Here is a 20,333-nt window from a genome sequence, read left to right as displayed (position 1 = left end):
CCCTGATTGTGTGTATGTGTGTGTGTTTGTGTATGTGTACGTATACACACATATGCATACATGCACATATATAAACAATATTGAGAAATAATAAGTGCTATGAAGAAAAAAATAAGGGGACAGAGAGTGAGGAGAGCAAGAGGGTGGGTGTGCTATTTTATATTTTTACATCAGTTGGTCAAGGAAGGCCTCTCTGAGGGGGTGATGTTTGAGTAGACACCTGAATGAAGTGAGGGAGGGAACCTCGTGAGTAGCTGGGGGAAGGCATCCTAGGCAGAGAGAATAGCAGGAGCGAAGACCTCAGTGCTTTCAAGAATAGCAAGGAGACTAGTGTGGCTGGACTGCAGTTAGAGAAGGGGAGCGTAGTAGGAAAAGAGGCCAGGGAGGTAGCCAGGGATCATATCATTTAGGGTCTTGATGCTTAGTAAATTGTATTTAGTAGATTTGAATGAATGAGGTTTCTCTACCATCTTGGAACTCTTCCTGACTCATTTACCTTGTGCTGTGTGGTTCCTACCACATCTTATGACCCTAGTCAGTGTGAGTTGGAATTCTCCCCTTGGGATTGTTTACTGAGGCACTGGGAATTTGAAATTGGTAGGGTGACATTGCTTCTACCCACTTATCAGGCTGGTGCCCATCCCCCAGACGTGGCCAGCATACCTAAGTATACAGTCTGAATGTGACCTCCCAGACATATGCCCACATCCATAAAGTCCTGCAAGGACCTGTATCTATTGAAAATTTGAGAGAATAGCTATTCTTTTTTTCTCAACTGTGGGTTTTTTCACATACGTGGGTTTGGAATTGCTGAGCATATCAGCCTGAAATACGGCAGGCCACTGCATGGGTTGTTATAGGTACAGCTAAGGTTGACTGCCTGGTACAAGGGGTTGTTACCAGTATGTGTGGGCTACAGAAGAAAACTGCTTGACTCTGTCTATTGTGAAACAAAGGGTCTGGGCAAGTATTGCTGAGGCAGATATAAGGAAATAACCTTAACAGGCGCCAAGTTATCTCTGAAGAGATTTAAAGAACATCATTTCTGTTCTTTAACGTTGCTAATTTTTTTAAAAAATTTATTTATTTATTTATTTTTGGCTGTGTTGGATCTTCGTTGCTGCGCGCGGGCTTTCTCTAGTTGCGGCGAGCGGGGGCTACTCTTCGTTGCTGTGTGCAGGCTTCTTATTGTGGTGGCTTCTCTTGTTGCGGAGCACAGGCTCTGGCGTGCGGGCTTCAGTAGTTGTGGCATGCGGGCTCAGTAGTTGTGGCTCACGGGCTCTAGAGCGCAGGCTCAGTAGTTGTGGTGCATGGGCTTAGTTGCTCTGCAGCATGTGGGATCTTCCTGGACCAGGGCTTGAACCGATGTTCCCGGCATTGGCAGGTGGATTCATAACCACTGCACCACCAGGGAAGCCCAACGTTGCTAATTTATTGATATGGTTCTGTTTACTAAAAAGATGAAAAGCAGTTGAACTTTTAAAACTGATTATCGTGTGCAATCCTCTGGGTTGTTCTTTCAGAGTTATTTTCATATTGGCCCCTTGCTCTTTATTTCATTGTCCTCCTCATAAGTCTTCATGATCTCAGCCTCTGTCGTCCAGCAGCATAGTCTCAGTGTCTCTGTTCCCATTCTAGTTCATCCTGATAAGGCTATCAGCAGTTTGTCTAAAGTCCTGTTTTCATTATACCACTCACCTCCTCAAGAGCCTATGGCTCTTGTCTCTGTTGTCTGCTGTATCAGATCTTAACATTCCACCTTGCTTTCACTGTCTCTGTCATCTTAACCCAAATTAGCCATATTTTCTACTTCTCTTTGTTACAGGCAGGCTGTTTTTCTTAACATCCCTAAACACGGGGTTTTGCTGCAAGTTTTTGCTCTTTCTGTTCCTCCTTTCTTTAATCTTTCCCTATCTCACTAGCTACCTAAATTATAAAAATGCTTTGAGTTGCGCTTAAATCCTGCCCCTTGTAACTAAGCCTTCCTTTGCTTTTGAAAGAGTGAAGTCAGGAAGAGCCTGGGTCTTAAGCTCAGTAGATCTGTGACTGAGTCCTTGCTCCTCTGTGTTGTACTGTTCACCTTGGGCAGGCTAGTTCCCCTTTCTGTCTGTTACCCCATATGTAAAATGAATGGTGTTGTTAAAGTGGGATGTTTGAAAGTGCCTAGTCTAGTGCCCGGTACATAGTAGACATTCAGTAAATGGTGATATCATTGGTTGAGCCCCCTGCTCCACTATAGTTTAGTAGTTAAGTGAGCAGGCTCAGGAGTCAGACTGCCTGGGTTTGAGTCCTAGATCTGCTTCTTACTAACTATGTAAACATATTGCTGTACCTCTCTATTTCACAGCTTCCTCATCTATAAGATGGAGTTAGTGATAGACTCTACTTCACAGGATTGTGAGAATTAAGTGAGGTAATTTATATAAAGTGCTTAAAGCAGTGCCTGCAACATTGTTTAAGAAATGTTAGCTATCATTTTGGTTTTTTCCTTTGAACTTGCAAGCTTAGCACTTACTTTATTCTGTAGTCTTTAATTCATGCTTTTTGACCTTGTTATTCCAACTGAGAGATTACTATTAGTTTTGCTGTGGGGATAGTGATCACACATTGTACAGCTGTCTTTAACTTCAGTGCCTGGCACAGCAGTGGATATGTAGTTAGCATTCGATATGTACTTAATTGATTTTATCATTGCTAAGTACATTTTTCTTGGTCTCGAGTTTGATAATAATAGCTATCCTTAATTGAGTTCTTTTAAGTGCCAGACGTGTTCTAAATTTAGCTTCATATTATCTTAGGTCATCCTCACAACAACCATATGAGGGTTCTCTTGTTTTTCCCATTTTTTAGGTGAGGAAACTGAGGCACAGGGGAATAGAAACTTTTGCTAGGAAGTGGTGGAACCAGGAATAGCACACAGCAGTCTTAACTGAGAGTCTGTGCTCTTAACGAGTTCGTGTCCTGTCATGGGTATGGTAAATAGAAGATTATACCTTTGATGTTTAGTATTCATGTTCAGTTTAGTTTAGAGCTTTACTATTGTAGTATAGTGGCTACTTTTTTTTTTTAGTTGTTTTAATTTTTTAGCTGCATTGGGTCTTCGTTGCTGTGCGCGGGCTTTCCCTAGTTGAGGTGAGCAGGGGCTACTCTTTGTTGCGGTGCGCGGGCTTCTCGTTGCTGTGGCTTCTGTTGTTGCGAAGCACGGGCTGTAGACGCATGGCTTCAGTAGTGCGGCACACGAGCTCAGTAGTTGTGGCACGTGGGCTCAGTAGTTGTGGCTCGTGGGCTCTAGAGTGCAGGCTTAGTAGTTGTGGCACACGGGCTTAGTTGCTCTGTGGCATGTGGGATCTTCCTGGACCAGGGTTCGAACCCATGTCACCTGTTTTGGCAGGCGGATTCTTTTTTGTTGTTGTTGTTGCTAGAAATCTCTCCTGTCTTAGGAAGTTGACAGAGAGATGCTACTTTTTTTTTCTTGAATTTTATTTATTTATTTATACAGCAGGTTCTTATTAGTTATCCATTTTATACATATTAGTGTATATATGTCAATCCCAATCTCCCAATTCATCACACCACCACCCCGTGGCAGGCGGATTCTTAACCCCTGCGCCACCAGTGAAGTCCTATAGTGGCTACTTTTAAAAAGTCAGGTCATTTTCATCGTAGCTTTGCAAAAGCAGTGCAAACCTAATTTTCAAAGACACTGAGATGACTTCATTGTAATAATGACCACATAGGCTATCACTTTCTCATTTAATGTAAATATTGCTCTTTCTTTTTTTTCTTTTCTTTTTTTTTTTTTAATGCTCTTTCTTTGAATTTATATTTGCTTGTTTAATATACTGAATTAGAGCATTCGAGTCTCTCAGATGAAGAAATTTTTACCTGTATGGTAGTTGCTTTTGATATGACTAGACGTTGATTTGGATTAAGGTTCATTTGGAGATTCACATTCTGCCTATATCAGCTAAAAGCACACGAAGAGTGTTCAGTTTAGAGTAGTTCCTAGTGTGGATGTTAGCTGTAATGTGCAATAAATTGATTTGCTTCGTAGTCTTTTAAAAATTTTAGCCAGGACATGCTTTTAAAAGTGAGAGGTCAGTGATAGGAGAAATTGAGGCCTAGTTTTAAAAATAACAAAATTGCTTACACGGAACTGAGGCCTAGTCATCTGGTTTCCAGGATTATGTAGCATTTCATAGAGAATAGATACCCAATTATTTTCATCCAAAATATTGTGACAAATCAATCTAAAGTAAAACTTTTATTTACTAGAATGCTTAGAAAAGGAGTTTTCTCATTAACCAAGCTGACCAGAAAACCCTTTTAGATGTAGCCCATTTTGGTAAAAATTGTTCCAAGAAGTATCACTGTACTTTTTGACATTTTAAGTACATTCAAGTGAAAATAAGCATGTATGTAAACATTCACACTATTCTATTTCTTTTTGTGCTTTAGGTTTAAGGGATACATTTCTTAGTTGTAAAACAGATGGGTCATTAAGTCACTATTTTCAAATAAACCTCTGATGTTGGTGGTTATGGAGGGCGGTATACAAAACAATGATACTTCCAGTAGATGTAGACACCACTGTCTTTATCGTTTGAGTTTTGGGGCATCTGATACCTGAGTCTTGCTGGAAACTTTTAGGAAAATATCAATATGCAGGAATTTAGATAGAATTGATGGAGGCTTGGATTCATTCTGGTGCTAAACTAGTAAGTGACCCTATAAAGTCCTCCTCCGCCCCACCCCCCATCCCAATTCAGGTAATCTCTGCAAACAAAAGAAGTCAGAAAAGTCTAGATAAATAAAAGTTCTCAGCTGAGAATATACAAAGAGCAGCTGAATTTCAATTGATTTTTTCCCCCCAAAGTCTGTAAAGTCCCCTTTGCTCTCTAGGGCATTTAATATGGTTTGATAGATGATTAACAACTTGAAACTTTGACATACCTGTAGAGTTTCTAAGGAGAATGCTCTATATAAAGACAGTCAGTAAGATGAAATGTTTCCTTGAACTGCCATACCAGTAACATTTCCCTTTATATGTCGCCCTGTAACCAACTATTTTCTGGAGGGGTATGTATGTGTGTGTGGTTATGCAAAAATGAGTAGAATGTGGTCAGTGCCATCAGAGGCATATAGTCAATCCAGTCCCATTTGTACACAGGCAGAGTCTCTCTAAGCCAAACTCTGGCTTAAAAACACTGCTTGGTTACACAGCATCATTCTGGGACTAGAGCTTCTTCATTATTGCTGAATTTTAGCATTGAGCAGTGGTGGGAGTACTTAGAGATCATTTAGTCCTTACATAGTTGTAATAATTTAATGAATACAAAGCCCCACACAAACAGTAAGTACTGTGACAAATAGTAAGTACTCAATATATGTTAGCTAAACCTGAATATCATATACAATTGGTGAAAGAGACCCAGCAACATGAAATGACTTGTCTGGTGCCATACATGTAGTTAGTGGTCGAATCTGGCTTAGAGTTTAGGTCTCATTATTCCTAGCTCATGTTTATTCATATCTTCTGCCTTGAAAGTGGCATGACATAAAACAGAGGCTAACTCAATTAATCAGCAGTTACTTATTACCCGCTGGGTGCTGGCACTCTGCTGAACTCTGGTGAGTACACAGGAACCTTACCAAAGGTGGGAGGGAGTCCGGGAAGGGAGCAGGTTAGAGCAAGGGCATCAGCCTATCTGGAGCAGAGAGCTATTAAGTTAGGAAGCTATCAGATAAGCAGGTGGGGCGAAGTGGAACACTGGGAAACGGAGGCCTGCCCTAAGTCACTAGTTCTGTGTATTTCCTTTAAGCGTCAGCCTTTTGAGAGAACCTAGTGTGGCATAAAATATATAGTCATTGGGGGCTTCCCTGGTGGCGCAGTGGTTGAGAGTCCGCCTGCCGATGCAGGGGACACGGGTTCGTGCCCTGGTCCGGGAAGATCCCACATGCCGCGGAGCGGCTGGGCCCGTGAGCCATGGCCGCTGAGCCTGCGTGTCCAGAGCCTGTGCTCCGCAAGGGGAGAGGCCACAACAGTGAGAGGCCCGCATACCGCAAGCAAAAAAAAAAAAAAAAAAAAAAAAAAAAAAAAAAAATATATATATATATATATATATATGGTTATTGGAATTAGCCCTCCTGGGTTTGAATTCTGGTTTTTATGACACTCTGCTCAAAACCATCAGTGGCCTCACATTTCTTTAAAATTCGAAGTCCTTGCTCTAGTTTACAAGGCCCTATGTAATCTGGCTCCCCTCTCTCTCTTACCTCTCTTTTGCTCCCTGTAGGCCTCCTGTGCCTCCATCACAAGTGCTCTTGCCTTGGGGATTTTGTGCTTAATGCTCTCTGCTACAGAGCTCCCCCAGAAATTTCGCATGGCTTGATCTTTCACTTCCTTTAGGTCTCTGCTCTGTGTCACCTTATCAGAGAAGTCTCTGACCGCCCGTGTAAACTAGTACCCCCTCCCTACCAGCCTTTATCTGAATTTATTTTTCTTTATAGCACTTATCACCACCTGATATATGCTTATTATCTCTTTTCCTTAAAACGTAAGCTTCTCGAAAGCAATATCTTATAGAGCATATAACAGTGTAGAGCAGGTATTCTAAATGAATGAATGAATGAGTTTTGTAACACTCAGTGTGAGCCTCAGTGTGCCCATCTGTAATAATGCTTATTTAATAAGATAATACTTATCAAGTGTGAAGGAAACACACTTCTGTGTTTCCTCCACTGTCAATACTTCTGACACCAGATGTGTGGATTTACCACACACCAAGCAATTATCATATTCTCTGGACTTCAGTTGGGTGTCCTCCAATTTAACTCAATTCTGACACTACCTGGAGTTAGCATCAGATTCCACAAATTAAGGACTTAGTCCCACAAGACTCCCCCCACCCCACCCCCTTCAGATGCCAATTGTAAGTCCAAGTTCTTATCTGTGCTTCTGACCAGTGAGCCATATTGGAAGTTCCCATGAGCCCCTCCTCAGGTTCAGCTAGTTTGCTAGCTCAGCTCGCATAACTCAGGAAAACATTTACTTACTAGATTACTGGTTTATTATAAAAGGATATCATTCAGGAGCAGCCAGATAGAAGAGATGCATAGGGCAAGGTATGTGGGAAGAGCTCAGAACTTCCATGCTCTCTCTGAGCGCTGACACCCTCCCCGCATCTCCGCCCCCACCCCCCCTGCCTTTCCAGAGGTTGATGGGTGGAACTGAAAGTTCCAACCTGATAATCACTTGATCTTTCTGGTGACTAACCCCACCCAACCTGAGCCTATCAGGAGCCCTACCCTAAGTCACTTCAATAGGTAAACTCAGTATGCTCCAAAGGAACCCTTTATGAATAACAAAAGACACTACTATCACTCAGGAAATTCCAAGGGTTTTAGGAGCTTTATGCCAAGAACTGGGGACAAAGACCAAATATATTTTTTATTATACCACATCAAGTATGTAGCCCAGTGTCTGGCACATGGTGAATGCTCAGTAAATGCTAACGTCTGTCCTCTTTCTTAAATTATTTGTTTGGCCACCCAGTAGATAGCTTTGACTCTGATTCCCATTTGACTTAGGTAAGAAGGACATTATACATCTTAGTGATGAAAAATGATTATTTATATCTTACATAGTGTTTTTTTTAGCAGAATGCAGTATTTTATAGTGCTTACATTTTCCAATGGAACCAATAAGCTAAAAACCCTCATTTAATAGAATAGATATATTTTAGGAAAGTTTGTCAAAAGGCAACTTTTTAATCAAGTGAATTCTATATTTCTATTGTAAAAGTGGAGTTATAGTTTTACTTAAAAAATGGCCTCAAAATAAGATAAAATCATAATTTGAAGTGTTAAAAACCAATATATTCTTGACTTTGCAAAATTTTGCTTTGTTACACCCATGATGACACAGAGATTTGGGCTAGCGAGTGTTGACCTAAAACAGAGACTGCCAGATATTTCTCCAGCAAAGAGGGGTTTATTCACGGTCAGCAGAGAGTTGCAGTTTGGGGTCTGCAATCATGGCTAGCCAAGTGGAATCCCCCTCCTGGCAAGGGAAGGGGAAAAGGAAGTTGGGAGGGGTATAGCAAACAAAGAGTCCATGGCTTTTCATTGGCTGAGAGGAGTCTTCTTCATAGCAGTTGGGCTTGGCTGTTGTGGCAGGGTGTGCGAGCTCCCCCTTCTGGTCTCCCAACTCTGTTTAACTGAAGTTTCTGTTTATTAATTTTTTACAGGAGAAATAACTTGTACATGCTGCTAAGGACTAAGTTGTTCAGTTTCTACTTAGGAGAAGAGTCACTCAGCAATCACCTGGAAGATTTTGCTTAATTATTGTTTCTTAACAGACTTAGAGGCTATTAACACATCTGTGTTTTTGTAAGGTAACTGGTACTTAATAAACTTCGGCTTGCCTTTTTACTACCCTTGGTGACCGAATAAGGGCCAAGGTTATGACTCTGACCCCCAAATTTTGTTATTTAAGAAGCATCTTATCATAAGAAACAGTTAATTTTTATTTATTAATTTAAAAAAATATTTATTTATTTTGGTTGTGCTGGGTCTTAGTTGCGGCAGGTGGGCTCCTTAGCTGCAGCTCACGGGCTCCTTAATTGTGGCACGTGGGCTCCTTAGTTGCGGCAGGTGGGCTCCTTAGTTGTGGCACGTGGGCTCCTTAGTTCTGGCGTGTGAACTCTTAGTTGCGGCATGCGTGTGGGATCTAGTTCCCTGACCAGGGATCGAACCTGGGCCCCCTGCATTGGGAACACAGAGCCTTAACCCCTGTGCCACCAGGGAAGTCCCAGGAACAATTAATTTTTAAAATTTAAAATTCTAATAAGTGCAATTTCGTTTTCATTGGACATTGAAGCTTTGTTTATATATTGTTACTATGAGATATATACAAATGGTACAGTATACAGTGGTTTCCTCATCTTCTTCCACTAAGCCAGTCATTTAGCAGTCTGGTGTTTCACAGGTGAAACTTGGGCATTAATCCTGAGAGGGTAGGAAAGGCCCTCACAAAGGACACTGTCTTTTGGCTAGAGGAGCCATATATTACCTATTGTGTTATAGTATCTCTTGAAGTTCTAGTGAAACTTGAAGATAATTAATTGTGTTTCCCCTGGGCAAAAAGTACTCTATTATTGTGTTCTGTATTCCAGCTACTTGCAATAGAAGACAGGGAATGCTCTTAAAATGCAAGCGTGTAAACAAACAAAAAAGTCGTACAATAAAATTCCAAGCTCTGCAAATGAATGAATGAATGAATCTCCTTAGTCCTCCCTACCAACCAGAAAAAGAAAATAGAAAGCAGGACATGGGAAATCAGGGACTCTATTCCTGTTGCAGAGGTCAGTGAGGGACAAGGGTGTTCAGATTCCCAGGCAGGCTGGTGTTTCTCCTTATTGAGAGATAATCCATTCCTCTGCTTTCCTAGTCCAGGACTAGGGGCTTAAACATCTAGGATTCAAACATGACCATTCCAAATCTTAGCACAATATCTAGGTAGAGTAATCTGAACAAAACAATACACTGTCTACAGACAGCGTAGTTAAAATATAGGCATTGCAGTCTGATGTACCTGGGATTGATTTTTTTGCCCTGCTACTTTTTGTGTGCCCTTATATAAGATATTTAACTTCTTTAAATACATTTCCTCATCTGCACAGTGGAGATACATCTGCTTCAGACTGTTGCTGTGAAAATTAATAAGATTATGTATACAAAGCTCCTAATATAGTACTTGGCACATAGAGGTGCTCAGTTAGTGGTAACTTAATAATAAGGGTACATTGTCTTTCCGAAAATGTTTGCCGTATAAAATATTGTGTATGAGTGAATTTAAATTTTTATTGTTGTGAATTGATATTTGGTATCAAGGCCATTCCAAAAGCAATGAACATTTTAACCAGTGCCATGGGAAATCTGGCAAAATGTGGGAGTTCTTTGGGAGTGACGAACAAAACCACCACCCTCTACTTAGTGGCACGGTTACTCTAGAGGAGAAAGGCGGACCTTATAAGTAGCTTTAGACGGGAATATATATGCCAAGGTCTTGATCATAGCATGCTTTCTATTAGTTGTATGTACTTATTCAGGATGTGGAGAGAGACCAGTGATCTGAGAATTAGGATGCTCGTGATGAATGTATTTTTCTTTTTTTAAAAAATTTATTTATTTTATTTATTTATTTTTGGCTGTGTTGGGTCTTCATTGCTGAGCGGGGGCTACTCTTCGTTGCGGTGCACAGGCTTCTCATTGCGGTGGCTTCTCTTGTTGTGGAACACGGGCTCTAGACGCGTGGGCTTCAGTAGTTGTGGCACGCAGGCTTCAGTAGTTGTGGCTCACGAGCTCTAGAGCGCAGGCTCAGTAGTTGTGGCGCACAGGCTTAGTTGCTCCACGGCATGTGGAATCTTCCTGGACCAGGGCTCGAACCCGTGTCTGCTGCATTGGCAGGTGGGTTCTTAACCACTGTGCCACCAGGGAAGCCCTGTGTTTTTCTTTTCAATAAATCTTTTTTTCTTCTCTCCCCAGCTGCTCAGATAAAGAATTTGATGAGCCAACTAGGAACTAAGCAAGATTCAAGCAAGCTACAGGAAAATCTGTGAGTAGCTTCCTAACAAGGTTGGGATTTGTGAGGACCTTTTGGGGACACACTTAATACCCTTGCTGCCTGGCAGCTGAGGTTTCAGGCCTGTGAAATCAGAATGAGAGGCAGTGGGATATGAGGTCATAGCTGGATCTAGAAGGGGAGCAACAAAATATATTAATGGGTTGTGATCTCCGTTGCCTCACAGAGTCCTTGAACGCTGCTTCTTTCCTCCCTTGGGCAGTTTAGCAGAACAATTTAGGGAAGCAGAGAGGGAATCCCTACCACTCTTAAACTACATTCTGCCTAAATGAGCTTCCTTGTTGGCAGAGGCCTCCTGATGAGCTACAGCGCTCGTCTAATCTGGTTGGATTTCCAACTGTCTATCATATTAGAAAAATGTATTCAGAATGACACGAGGAGAGTCTGAGGGAGAGAATAGTGGAATAGATTCTTTTTATTATGTCCTTCTTGACTCCATCTCTGCTTTTAGAAGTTCTAGTTTTCATCTTTAACACGCACTGAACAATATTCTTTGTTTCCTGACCTAGACATTGTGAAGTGAGAGAATGACTTACTACTTTGAGCTTTTTCCAGGGAGATGTGAGATAGCTCTGGGTATGTTAGTACTGTCTATGATGCTCAGGCTTCTGATTGACTTCCCTCTTGGGGTTTTTTTGTTTGTTTGTTTGTTTTGTCTCCCTCTTGGTTTTGACTCCTTTGTTTTATTTATTTTTTTATTTTTATTATCTTGGAGGCCCCTTTGCAGTGAAAAAAAATTAGTAATTAGTGGTGTGGTTTCCCTGTCCTCCCTTAAACCCTTTGTACAAATGGCCAGATAGTAGAGGAAACCATGACTAAAGGAGCCTTTTTTTTTTTTTTTTTTTTTTTTTTTCGGTACGCGGGTCTCTCGCTGCTGTGGCCTCTCCCACTGCGGAGCACAGGCTCCTGACACTCAGGCTCAGCGGCCATGGCTCACAGGCCCAGCTGCTCCGCAGCACGTGGGATCCTCCCGGACCGGGGCACGAACCCGCGTCCCCTGCATCGGCAGGCGGACTCTCAACCACTGCGCCATCAGGGAAGCCCTAAAGGAGCCTTTTTTGTATTTCTACTACCTTTCAATCCCACTTAATATAGCACACATTCTTCCCTCTTTAATTTCCTTCCCCCTCTGCTCGTTACATTTTTTTACACAGTATAGGGCTTCTTTGTTTTGGAGGGAAGAGCCAGAAAGTCAGGCCTAAGGGACAGGTAGGGAGCCAAGGATAAAGCTGAAAAAGCATGAGCTTTAAGCAAGAGCGTGGGAGTAGATCTTTGGAGGTTGTTCCCTAGGGTGGAAGCTGTGCTTCTAATGCACATTTCGTCCAACCTCCAGTGCCTGGATTCTGTCACTGGTCAGTGGACTGTGACAGACAGTACCCATGCAGAACTCCTGGGCAAATCAATACGAGAGTTTTGAGAGAGCGTTCAGTGTGTTAAAACTCTTAGATTGAGGTGTGGGGGCAGCTTCTCCTTCCTCCCCGAGGAGTTAAAATACCCAGTCAGCAGGTTTCCTTGAGGCAGGTTCTTTCTACTCAGTAACTTGAAGACGACTTGAGGTGAGTATGACTGGGTAGTATTTCCGGAATTTTGTTGTGAACCTGGGCATCTAGGAACCCATTTCTTCAAGTGCCCTTTCATTCCCTGCGTTGTGAGACACTGAGAATGAACTGATACCAACAGCTCTCAAGAAGTGAGAATATCCTAAAACATATCTTTCTCTCTTAGGCAACAGTTACAGCACTCTACAAATCAGCTTGCCAAGGAAACAAATGAATTACTGAAGGAATTAGGGTCCTTGCCCCTTCCTTTATCTACTTCAGAACAGGTTGGTATTTTGTGGGGTTTTGGCTTGTTTTTTAATAAGAAAGGACTTTGTTTTTGTGGAGAGGCAGTGTGTGAAACAAAAAATAACTTGGCCTTTGGTTCTAGATAGACCTTCTCTGAACCTCAGTTTCCTTATTCATAAAATGGATAAGTGTCTTTTGTGACAACAGAAAGAACGCATGCACCAGATCTTGCAAAGTGCCTAGCATTTAGTAGGTACTCAATATGGGTAGTGGCTGCTGTTATTAGTAATAATATATTAGTAAAATGGGTTTAACTGGAGAAGAATGTCCATGTTTGCATCTTGTTGGGGTTTGACCTGCAGCTTTATGCTTTCAGGCTTGATCCTAGTTTTCTTGTATCCTGTATCTATAAATTTCAAGCAGACGTCTTTTATATTTTGTAGTCACTTTCATGTCGCATCATGAATCATTTATAGGTCTCAGGTTGAGGAAATGCTCAGGGAGATAGATTCCTCTATTTAAGTCATTTTCTTCAGTGGCCATTTAAATCCTTTAAAAACACACAATTTTTACTGGAATTCATTGTTCCCTTGATATGCGTGCCTTTTCTTCAGACCTTCCTGAAGTCAGATGTGCCCCCTCCATTGTGGCTTGACTTTTTAATCTATTATTCATGGTCTGCCTCAGGCCTCAGATCCTCTCTCTTCCAGGGCAAAAACCTTCTCCATCTATCTTAGCCTATTATGATTCTATTTTGCTTTTAGTTTCTGTACCATTCATGGGAGCACTTAACTTACATTTCTTTTTATTATTGAATTTTTTTAAATGATGGTATCCTATCTCTGATGGCTCTGAAGATGAAGCCTACCACCTCCCTATCCCGGGTTGTCTGTGCATTGTGACTATTGGAACATAAAACAATTTTAGTGTGTTATGATCATCATTTATAAAAATGAAACAAAGTAGAAATATCAGTGTGTAACCATGTAATAAGGGTAAATACTGTTAATGAAACTTTCATACATTTGTATACATATGGTGCTAGGTCAAGATGTCACATTCTTATTCTGTGTCTCCATCAAAAAAGTTTGAAAATCATCAGTTTAACCCATTCCTGGCAAGTCATTTAATGAAGTATACGTTCAGTCTTTGGAGTTTTGGCATCCCCTTGCACAAAAGAAAAGAACCAAAACCAGGTGCTTTTGTCATCCTGCTACAAAGTAGTAACCTTAATGTAATCACCCTTTGACTATCCGCATGTGCTGTTTGTTTTGTTACTCATCCTGATATTTCACCTATGGACCAGTTCCCCCTTGCCATTCATTATCTCAAATTGTTCCCAAATCACCCCTTTCCTCCTCCCAGCTGTGCACTTAGGGAATACACACTTGCAGATAGTTTTAGCAGTAATAAAAAGGGAGTCTAAGAGTCTGATGTACAGAGTATTGAAAGTACTTAAGTGTTAAATAGTAGCCTAAGCAAAATATAAAGTTCAATCTGCTTAAAAATAAATCTAACGTATTCCAAAATCAAATAGAATTTAGTTTTGGATTATGCATGCTCTTGTTCCCTTACGTTATCTTGGATCATTAAGAACATGAAATAAATCTACAGACATATTCTCTCTGGTGAAATACAAATCCTTGATTCCCTTCCTCCTATTGTGCTGAATATTCTTTGCCCTTTCAATTGTTTCTTTATCTAATTAATGTTAGCCCTGTCACCCATCTTTTTGTTACTGGACTATCAAACCATACATCCTACTCTCAGCATTTTTCTCATACTTACGTGCTATCATCAGTAATCTTCTAGTTGCTAAATCCAGTGGCCTTTTTTGAGTTTATTCACTTTTCTTTGTTTCATTTGATCCTCTTGCCCATCCTGTCTTAGCTGAAACTTTCTTCTTTCCATGATCTCTGTAGTAAAGCCTACAAAGTAGTTTTCATGTCTCCCAACTCTGGTGATCCCTTTCTGGCCTATTTTCTCTTACCCCAGGTTGAGTCTCAGCCTCCTTCTCTGACTTTATATCTTCCTAGAAGTGGGTGTGCCCCAAGGCTCTGCCATTGATCCTGTAATTTTATTACTCTATGCTTTCTCCCTCAGGAGTCTTTTCTACTGTACTTTTATGAGCTTCCTGTCACCTTTATGAATGTGATCCCCAGATCTTTTTCAAGCCCTAGCCCCTAAACCTCTAAGTATTTGGCCCATATTGCCAATTCCTGCTCTAACATCTCCTCTTGAATATGCTGCCTTCATCTAAAATTTAATGTGTTGTCTTATACTGAATTCCTCCTGTTTCACCCAAACCCCTTAACTAAGCTGATTAACAATGCTTATTGTCATAAAAACGTTTGTGCCTTTTGACCTAATGTTCCCACTCATGCAAATGTGTCTGCGTTCTAAGAAAAAGAAACCAACTATATACTCTGGAGCCAAATTTCCTGGATTTAAATTCTACCCCTGCCATTTACTGTGTGATCATAGGCAAATTGCTTAACCTCTCTGTGCCTCATTTGTCTGATCTGTAAAATAGGTACTATAATAGTACCTAATTTATAGGTTGATGGATGGATCAAATGAGTTATTATATAAGGTACTTATAACAGTACTGGTACATGATAAGCACTGTATAAATATTAGCTGTTACAATGGGGCTCACTTTAGCTTTATTTATAATGGTTAAAAATGGAACAGTCTAGAAGGAATATTTACCTAAAATTTACTAGATCAACTTGATGGAGTATTATATAACAAAGACCATAATTGTGAAGAGTATGGTAACATGGAAAATGTTAATGATATACTTAAAAGATAGTACTTTTGTATAGTGAGATTGGGGAGTGATGGGTTTTTTTCCCCCTATTGTTATAATGTTTATGTAAAAATTAAAATCCAAGAAAAGGGATAAAAAGTCTCTTATCTAAATTTGCTTTTCAGTATTACCATCGCTCTCCCAGGTGGGAAATTTGAGTCATCCCTTGACTTTATACCCCTTTCCCCACAGCCAGTCACATAATATTCCTTAGATTCATTTCTTTGTGTTCCCATTACTGATACCACGTCTTCCTAACCTTAAACCTAGATTATTGCAGTCATCTTTTTGACTTGTTTCTTTTTCCCATTCCATCGCCATCACAGACTAATTTTTCTAAGTTATCATTTTGTACCCATCGTGTTCTCCACACAGAAATCTTCGTTGCTCTTTGTTCTGTAGAGGTTGAATCCCAAACTCATTATCTTGGCATTTAAAACCTGCCGTGGCCACCCCCTTTCCTCCTTTTCCAATTTTATCTTTTAGCTATGCTCATGAAAAAGCCTTTGGTTCAAGCCAAACTATCTTTTTCTAGATCCTCTGCAAATTTCTGCCACCATGCCTTTGCTCACACTGTTGCCTTGCCTGGATTCGCCTTACCCCTTCTCTCTGCTCTTCACGGCTTACTCTTCCTTCAGTGCCCACCTCCTCTGGAGGCCTTCTGATCACTTAGATTCTTACTGATCATACTTGCCTCTGTATAATGTGTACAGTACTCTGTATAGTACTAATTGAATATAGCAATTATTTGTATTGATTTGTTATTTGTATATCTAAATTCTTTATCTCCAAATAGATGATAAGCTGTTTGAGGTCAGGGGTGACTTTTTACTTCTGTGTTCTCAGCACCCAGCAAGTGCTCTCAGTATGTGTTTTTTGAGATGTAGCATCAGTAAGCTTAGTAAAGGTAGCTTGTAACTCTACAAAGTAGTTTTCAGGTTCTCAAAGATTTTGAACCTCACTACAGTGTGAAGGAAAATGATTCCATGGTTTTCAGGTAAGCTGCGAACTCAGTATAGATGAATACAGTTTTAACATTTTAGCAAGAAAACAATCTCTGTTGGGTATTCTGCTTTTAGATTCTCCTGGGAGCTAACATTTTGAATTGTGGTTCCCTCTGAGATTCCCTTACCAGGTAAATGATACCCAATTCCCAGGTTTGTCAGAATGAAAGAAGGAAAACTCTGACTTGGCCTATAGTATTAACCAGGGATTTGAGTTAGAAAAGGACAAATTTATTAATTTAAGGAAGAGCCTATTTCATAGTAATTTTCCTAGTTGGAACTCTTTAGGAGGTATAATTTTGCTTTTAATGGGAATTAAAACCAAATGATTCTGGGTTAATGTGAAATTTCAAGTTCTTATTTAATTTCCTTAGCGCCAGCAGAAACTTCAGAAGGAACGTCTCATGAATGACTTCTCTGCAGCCTTAAACAATTTCCAGGCTGTGCAGAGAAGGGTATCTGAAAAGGAAAAGGAGAGTATTGCCAGAGCAAGAGCTGGATCTCGTCTTTCTGTAAGTTTATTTCCAAAAGAAGACCTTTGCAAATTTCAGGATGTTCTTTCCTAAGTTTTTAAAAATTTTTTGACCATTTTCTTTGCTTACTATCCCTCCAAATAATAAACATAGACATTAGCTGCTGTGAAAATGTCAGATTGGTTTACCCTTTGTTTAAAAAAAAAAAGTGTACATATGGTCACTTTGTACACTAGACTAGAAAAGAATGTGCCCAAAGATTTACAAAAGTGACAGGTAGAATTGTGTGTAATTTTCTTTTTCCTTTTTTCTTGTCATGTTGATCTTATGTTAAAAACTTAAAAAAAGAAAAAAGAATACATCTGTTTCCTAGAATATCGCAGGCTAGGTTATTTGGACAAGCCTTCTCTTTGAAAAGAATTAACAAATACTAGACTTTAACAACCCAATTTCTTAAAAATATTAAGAGCCATGAAAATATTAAGGTCAAAGTCTAAGAGAAGGTGTGAACCCATAGACATGAGCAGAGCACTGAAACTGCTTTTCCACTGAGTGCATTTACTGAGGGCCAACTTCAGTTTTGATGTCCTCATGGCATGAAGGGGGACAAAAGTCAAAGCCAAGGATCCATGCATGGTGGATAATCTAAAAGAAGGTGCTCCTCAAATTAAACTGGGCCCTAAAAACTGAAAAGTAAGCCCTCCTTTCCCCTAGCAGACTGCAAAAAAGGTCGCATTAGCACTGAGGATGGCAGGAGGGAGGGGAAATCCAGACAGTAAGTTGTACCACAAAGTAACCTTCAGGCAGATTTACTGCCCAAATTCTACCTGAATGGTCCAAAAGCCTAAAGCTTCAAGTAGTCCTGGTCTGGTTGAGTACCTACATGCCAGACAGAAGCAAATAGAAATCCTTTCTGTTTAGAGGCCTTTATCCTAGCCCTAAAAGAATACCCTCAAATAATTTTTGAAGTGTAATGAGCAGCCCAGGGTACACAAATAAACAAATAACCCCGGACAAAAACTAGTAGAAACAAAAGTGAGGTGAAATAGACCTATAAAGACTTAATGTATTAGAATTATAAGCTAACTATACTTATTGGGTTTAAAGAAATAGAAGATCTTGAACACATCTACAGGAAGAAGGAAACTACAAAAAGCTTTGTAAAGAGTCAAAAGATTTTCTAGAATTGAAAAATATAATGTGGAAATTAAAAACTTAACGGGTGTGTGGTTTAACTAGAAAATAGGTTAGAAGATATTATCCAGCATGTAGGACAGAGGGTTAAGAAGTTAAATAGGGAAGAAAGGTTATGAGAAATGGAGACTGAAGTAAAAGGATCTAAAATAGTTTTTTTTTAAATAAATTTATTTATTTATATTTGGCTGCGTTGGGTCTTTGTTGCACATGGGCTTTCTCTAGTTGTGGCGAGTGGGGGCTACTCATTGTGGTGTGCGGGCTTCTCATCGTGGTGGCTTCTCTTGTTGCAGAGCATGGGCTCTAGGCACACGGGCTTCAGTAGTTGTGGCACACGGGCTCAGTAGTTGTGGCTCACGGGCTCTAGAGCGCAGGCTCAGTAGTTGTGGCGAACGGGCTTAGTTGCTCCGCGGCATGTGGGATCTTACTGGACCAGGGCTCGAACCCGTGTCCCCTGCACTGGCAGGCAGATTCTTAACCACTGTGCCACCAGGGAAGTCCCTATAATAGTTTTAATTAGAGTTACAGAATGAGAGTAGAGCAGACATAGATCAGAAGTCATATTTGAAGAGATAATGGCTGGTAATATTTCAGAACTGATGAAAGTCACTAATCTACAGTTTCAAGAACCCCAACAAATCCCAAGAAGGATAAATTTAAAAACTCTCATTCTATATCAAAGAGAAACTTCAGAACACCGAAGACAAAGAGAAAATCATAAAAATAGCCAGGGAGGGCTTCCCTGGTGGCGCAGTGGTTGAGAGTCTGCCTGCCGTTGCAGGGGACACGGGTTCGTGCCCCGGTCCGGGAAGATCCCACATGCTGCGGAGCGGCTGGGCCCGTGAGCCATGGCCACTGAGCCTGCACGTCCAGAGCCTGTGCTCCGCAACGGGAGAGGCCACGGCAATGAGAGGCCCGTGTACCGCAAAAACAAAACAGCAACAACAACAACAAAAAATAGCCAGGGAAACAATAGAATATCTTCAAAGGTGCAATAGTTAGACTTCTCAGCAGCAACACTTGAAGCCAGTAGAGTGTTGTCTTTAATGTTATGAAGGACGATAATTGCCTCCCTAGGATTCTAAACCCAGTGAAAATAGATAACCAGAATGAGGGCTAATTAAAGACGTTTTCAGTCAAAAGAGAGTTTGCTATCAGCACACCTTACTTAAGAACATTCTAAAGAATGAACTTCAGGCAGAAGGAAAGTGATCGCAGATAGTAAGCCTGAAAAGCAGAAAGGAGTAAGAATAAAGAAAGTGGTAAATATGTGAAAAGACAAATCACAAACAGGGAGAAGATACTGCTGTTTGTACAACTGACAAAAGACTGGTATCGACAATATATAAAGAATTCTCAGGAATCAATATGAAAAAGACACAACCCAACAGAACAATAGTTTCTTAAACTTTTTGATTTCAGGGCCCCATTATACTCTTAAAAATTATTAAGGACCCCAAAGAGCTTTTGCTTGTATGAATGATATCTATTGATATATATTGTATTAGAAATTAAAACTGAGAAGTTTTAAAAATGTTTATTATTTCATTTACAAATAATAATAAACCCATTACCTACTAACATAAAAATATAAATGAGATTTTAATTAATACTACTTTTCCAAAACAATAAAAAAAGTTTTAATGAGAAGAGTGGCATTGTTTTCATTTTTGCAAATCTCTTTAATATCTGGCTTGACAGAAGGAAGCTAGATATTCATACCTGCTTCTGTATTCAGTCTGTTACGATATGTTGTTTTGGTTGAGGTATCTGAAGAAAATCCAGCCTCACAAAGGTAAGTAACTGGAAAAGGAAGGAGTATTTTAATTAACCTCTTCAGATCATTGTTGATATTTTTCCTTGATACTACATCAAAACTGGACAAAACTTAGTTGCAATGTGGAATCGAAAACCATTGTCAATGACTTGTTCATACTCTGACGCATTAAAATCTTGGTCTGTCTTATGCTTTTATTGGATCTTTTATCCGTGTATGATTTTTATAACATCATGTATTTATCATTTGGAAAATATTGGTTCCCTGACTTATGCAGGTCTTCTAAATGTTGATATATTTCATTTTACAATATCAAAAAATCATGTATTATCTTCAGCTTGACCAGAAAAGTCTTTAAATATTGAGAATCTCTCAAGTTCACAAGCAGTAGATACAAGTTTTCCAGAATTCTTTTTTTTTTTTCTATTTGAAAGCTAGATTTTTATCACTGGCAACAAACACTGTGCATTATTTTCCTTGAAGTGACAGGCTCACATTGTTTATCTTGAAGACCTTGTCTTTTGAATACCCATCTGAGTAACCATAGATTGTTAGTTATTCTTTTATATATATCATATATAATATATGTTTGTGTATAATATATATGTGTATATATATATACACAAATTGTATTAAAAGTT

The 20,333-nt window shown here is 39.9% G+C and overlaps 1 protein-coding gene across 5 annotated transcripts in view; it reads left to right on the top strand.

Moving 5' to 3' along the window:
- The window catches only part of STX12 (syntaxin 12), a 33,822-nt gene that overhangs the window by 2,762 nt on the left and 10,727 nt on the right, over positions 1–20,333 (top strand). For 3 of the 5 annotated variants that reach the window (XM_073793449.1, XM_073793442.1, XM_033839895.2), the window contains exons 2-4: positions 10,549–10,618; positions 12,371–12,470; positions 16,623–16,760. In XM_073793449.1, coding sequence (XP_073649550.1) covers positions 10,549–10,618; positions 12,371–12,470; positions 16,623–16,760 — 308 coding nt within the window. Of the gene's footprint in view, positions 1–8,249; positions 8,397–9,176; positions 9,366–10,548; positions 10,619–12,370; positions 12,471–16,622; positions 16,761–20,333 lie in introns of those variants that run through there. The other 2 variants (XM_033839898.2, XM_073793446.1) reach the window with 2 other exon arrangements.

The sequence above is a fragment of the Tursiops truncatus genome, chromosome 1 (genome assembly GCF_011762595.2).
Source record: "Tursiops truncatus isolate mTurTru1 chromosome 1, mTurTru1.mat.Y, whole genome shotgun sequence".
NCBI classification, from domain to species: domain Eukaryota; kingdom Metazoa; phylum Chordata; class Mammalia; order Artiodactyla; family Delphinidae; genus Tursiops; species Tursiops truncatus.
The sequence above is the reverse complement of the archived record's forward strand: the minus strand, read 5'-3'. Positions and strand labels throughout refer to the sequence as shown.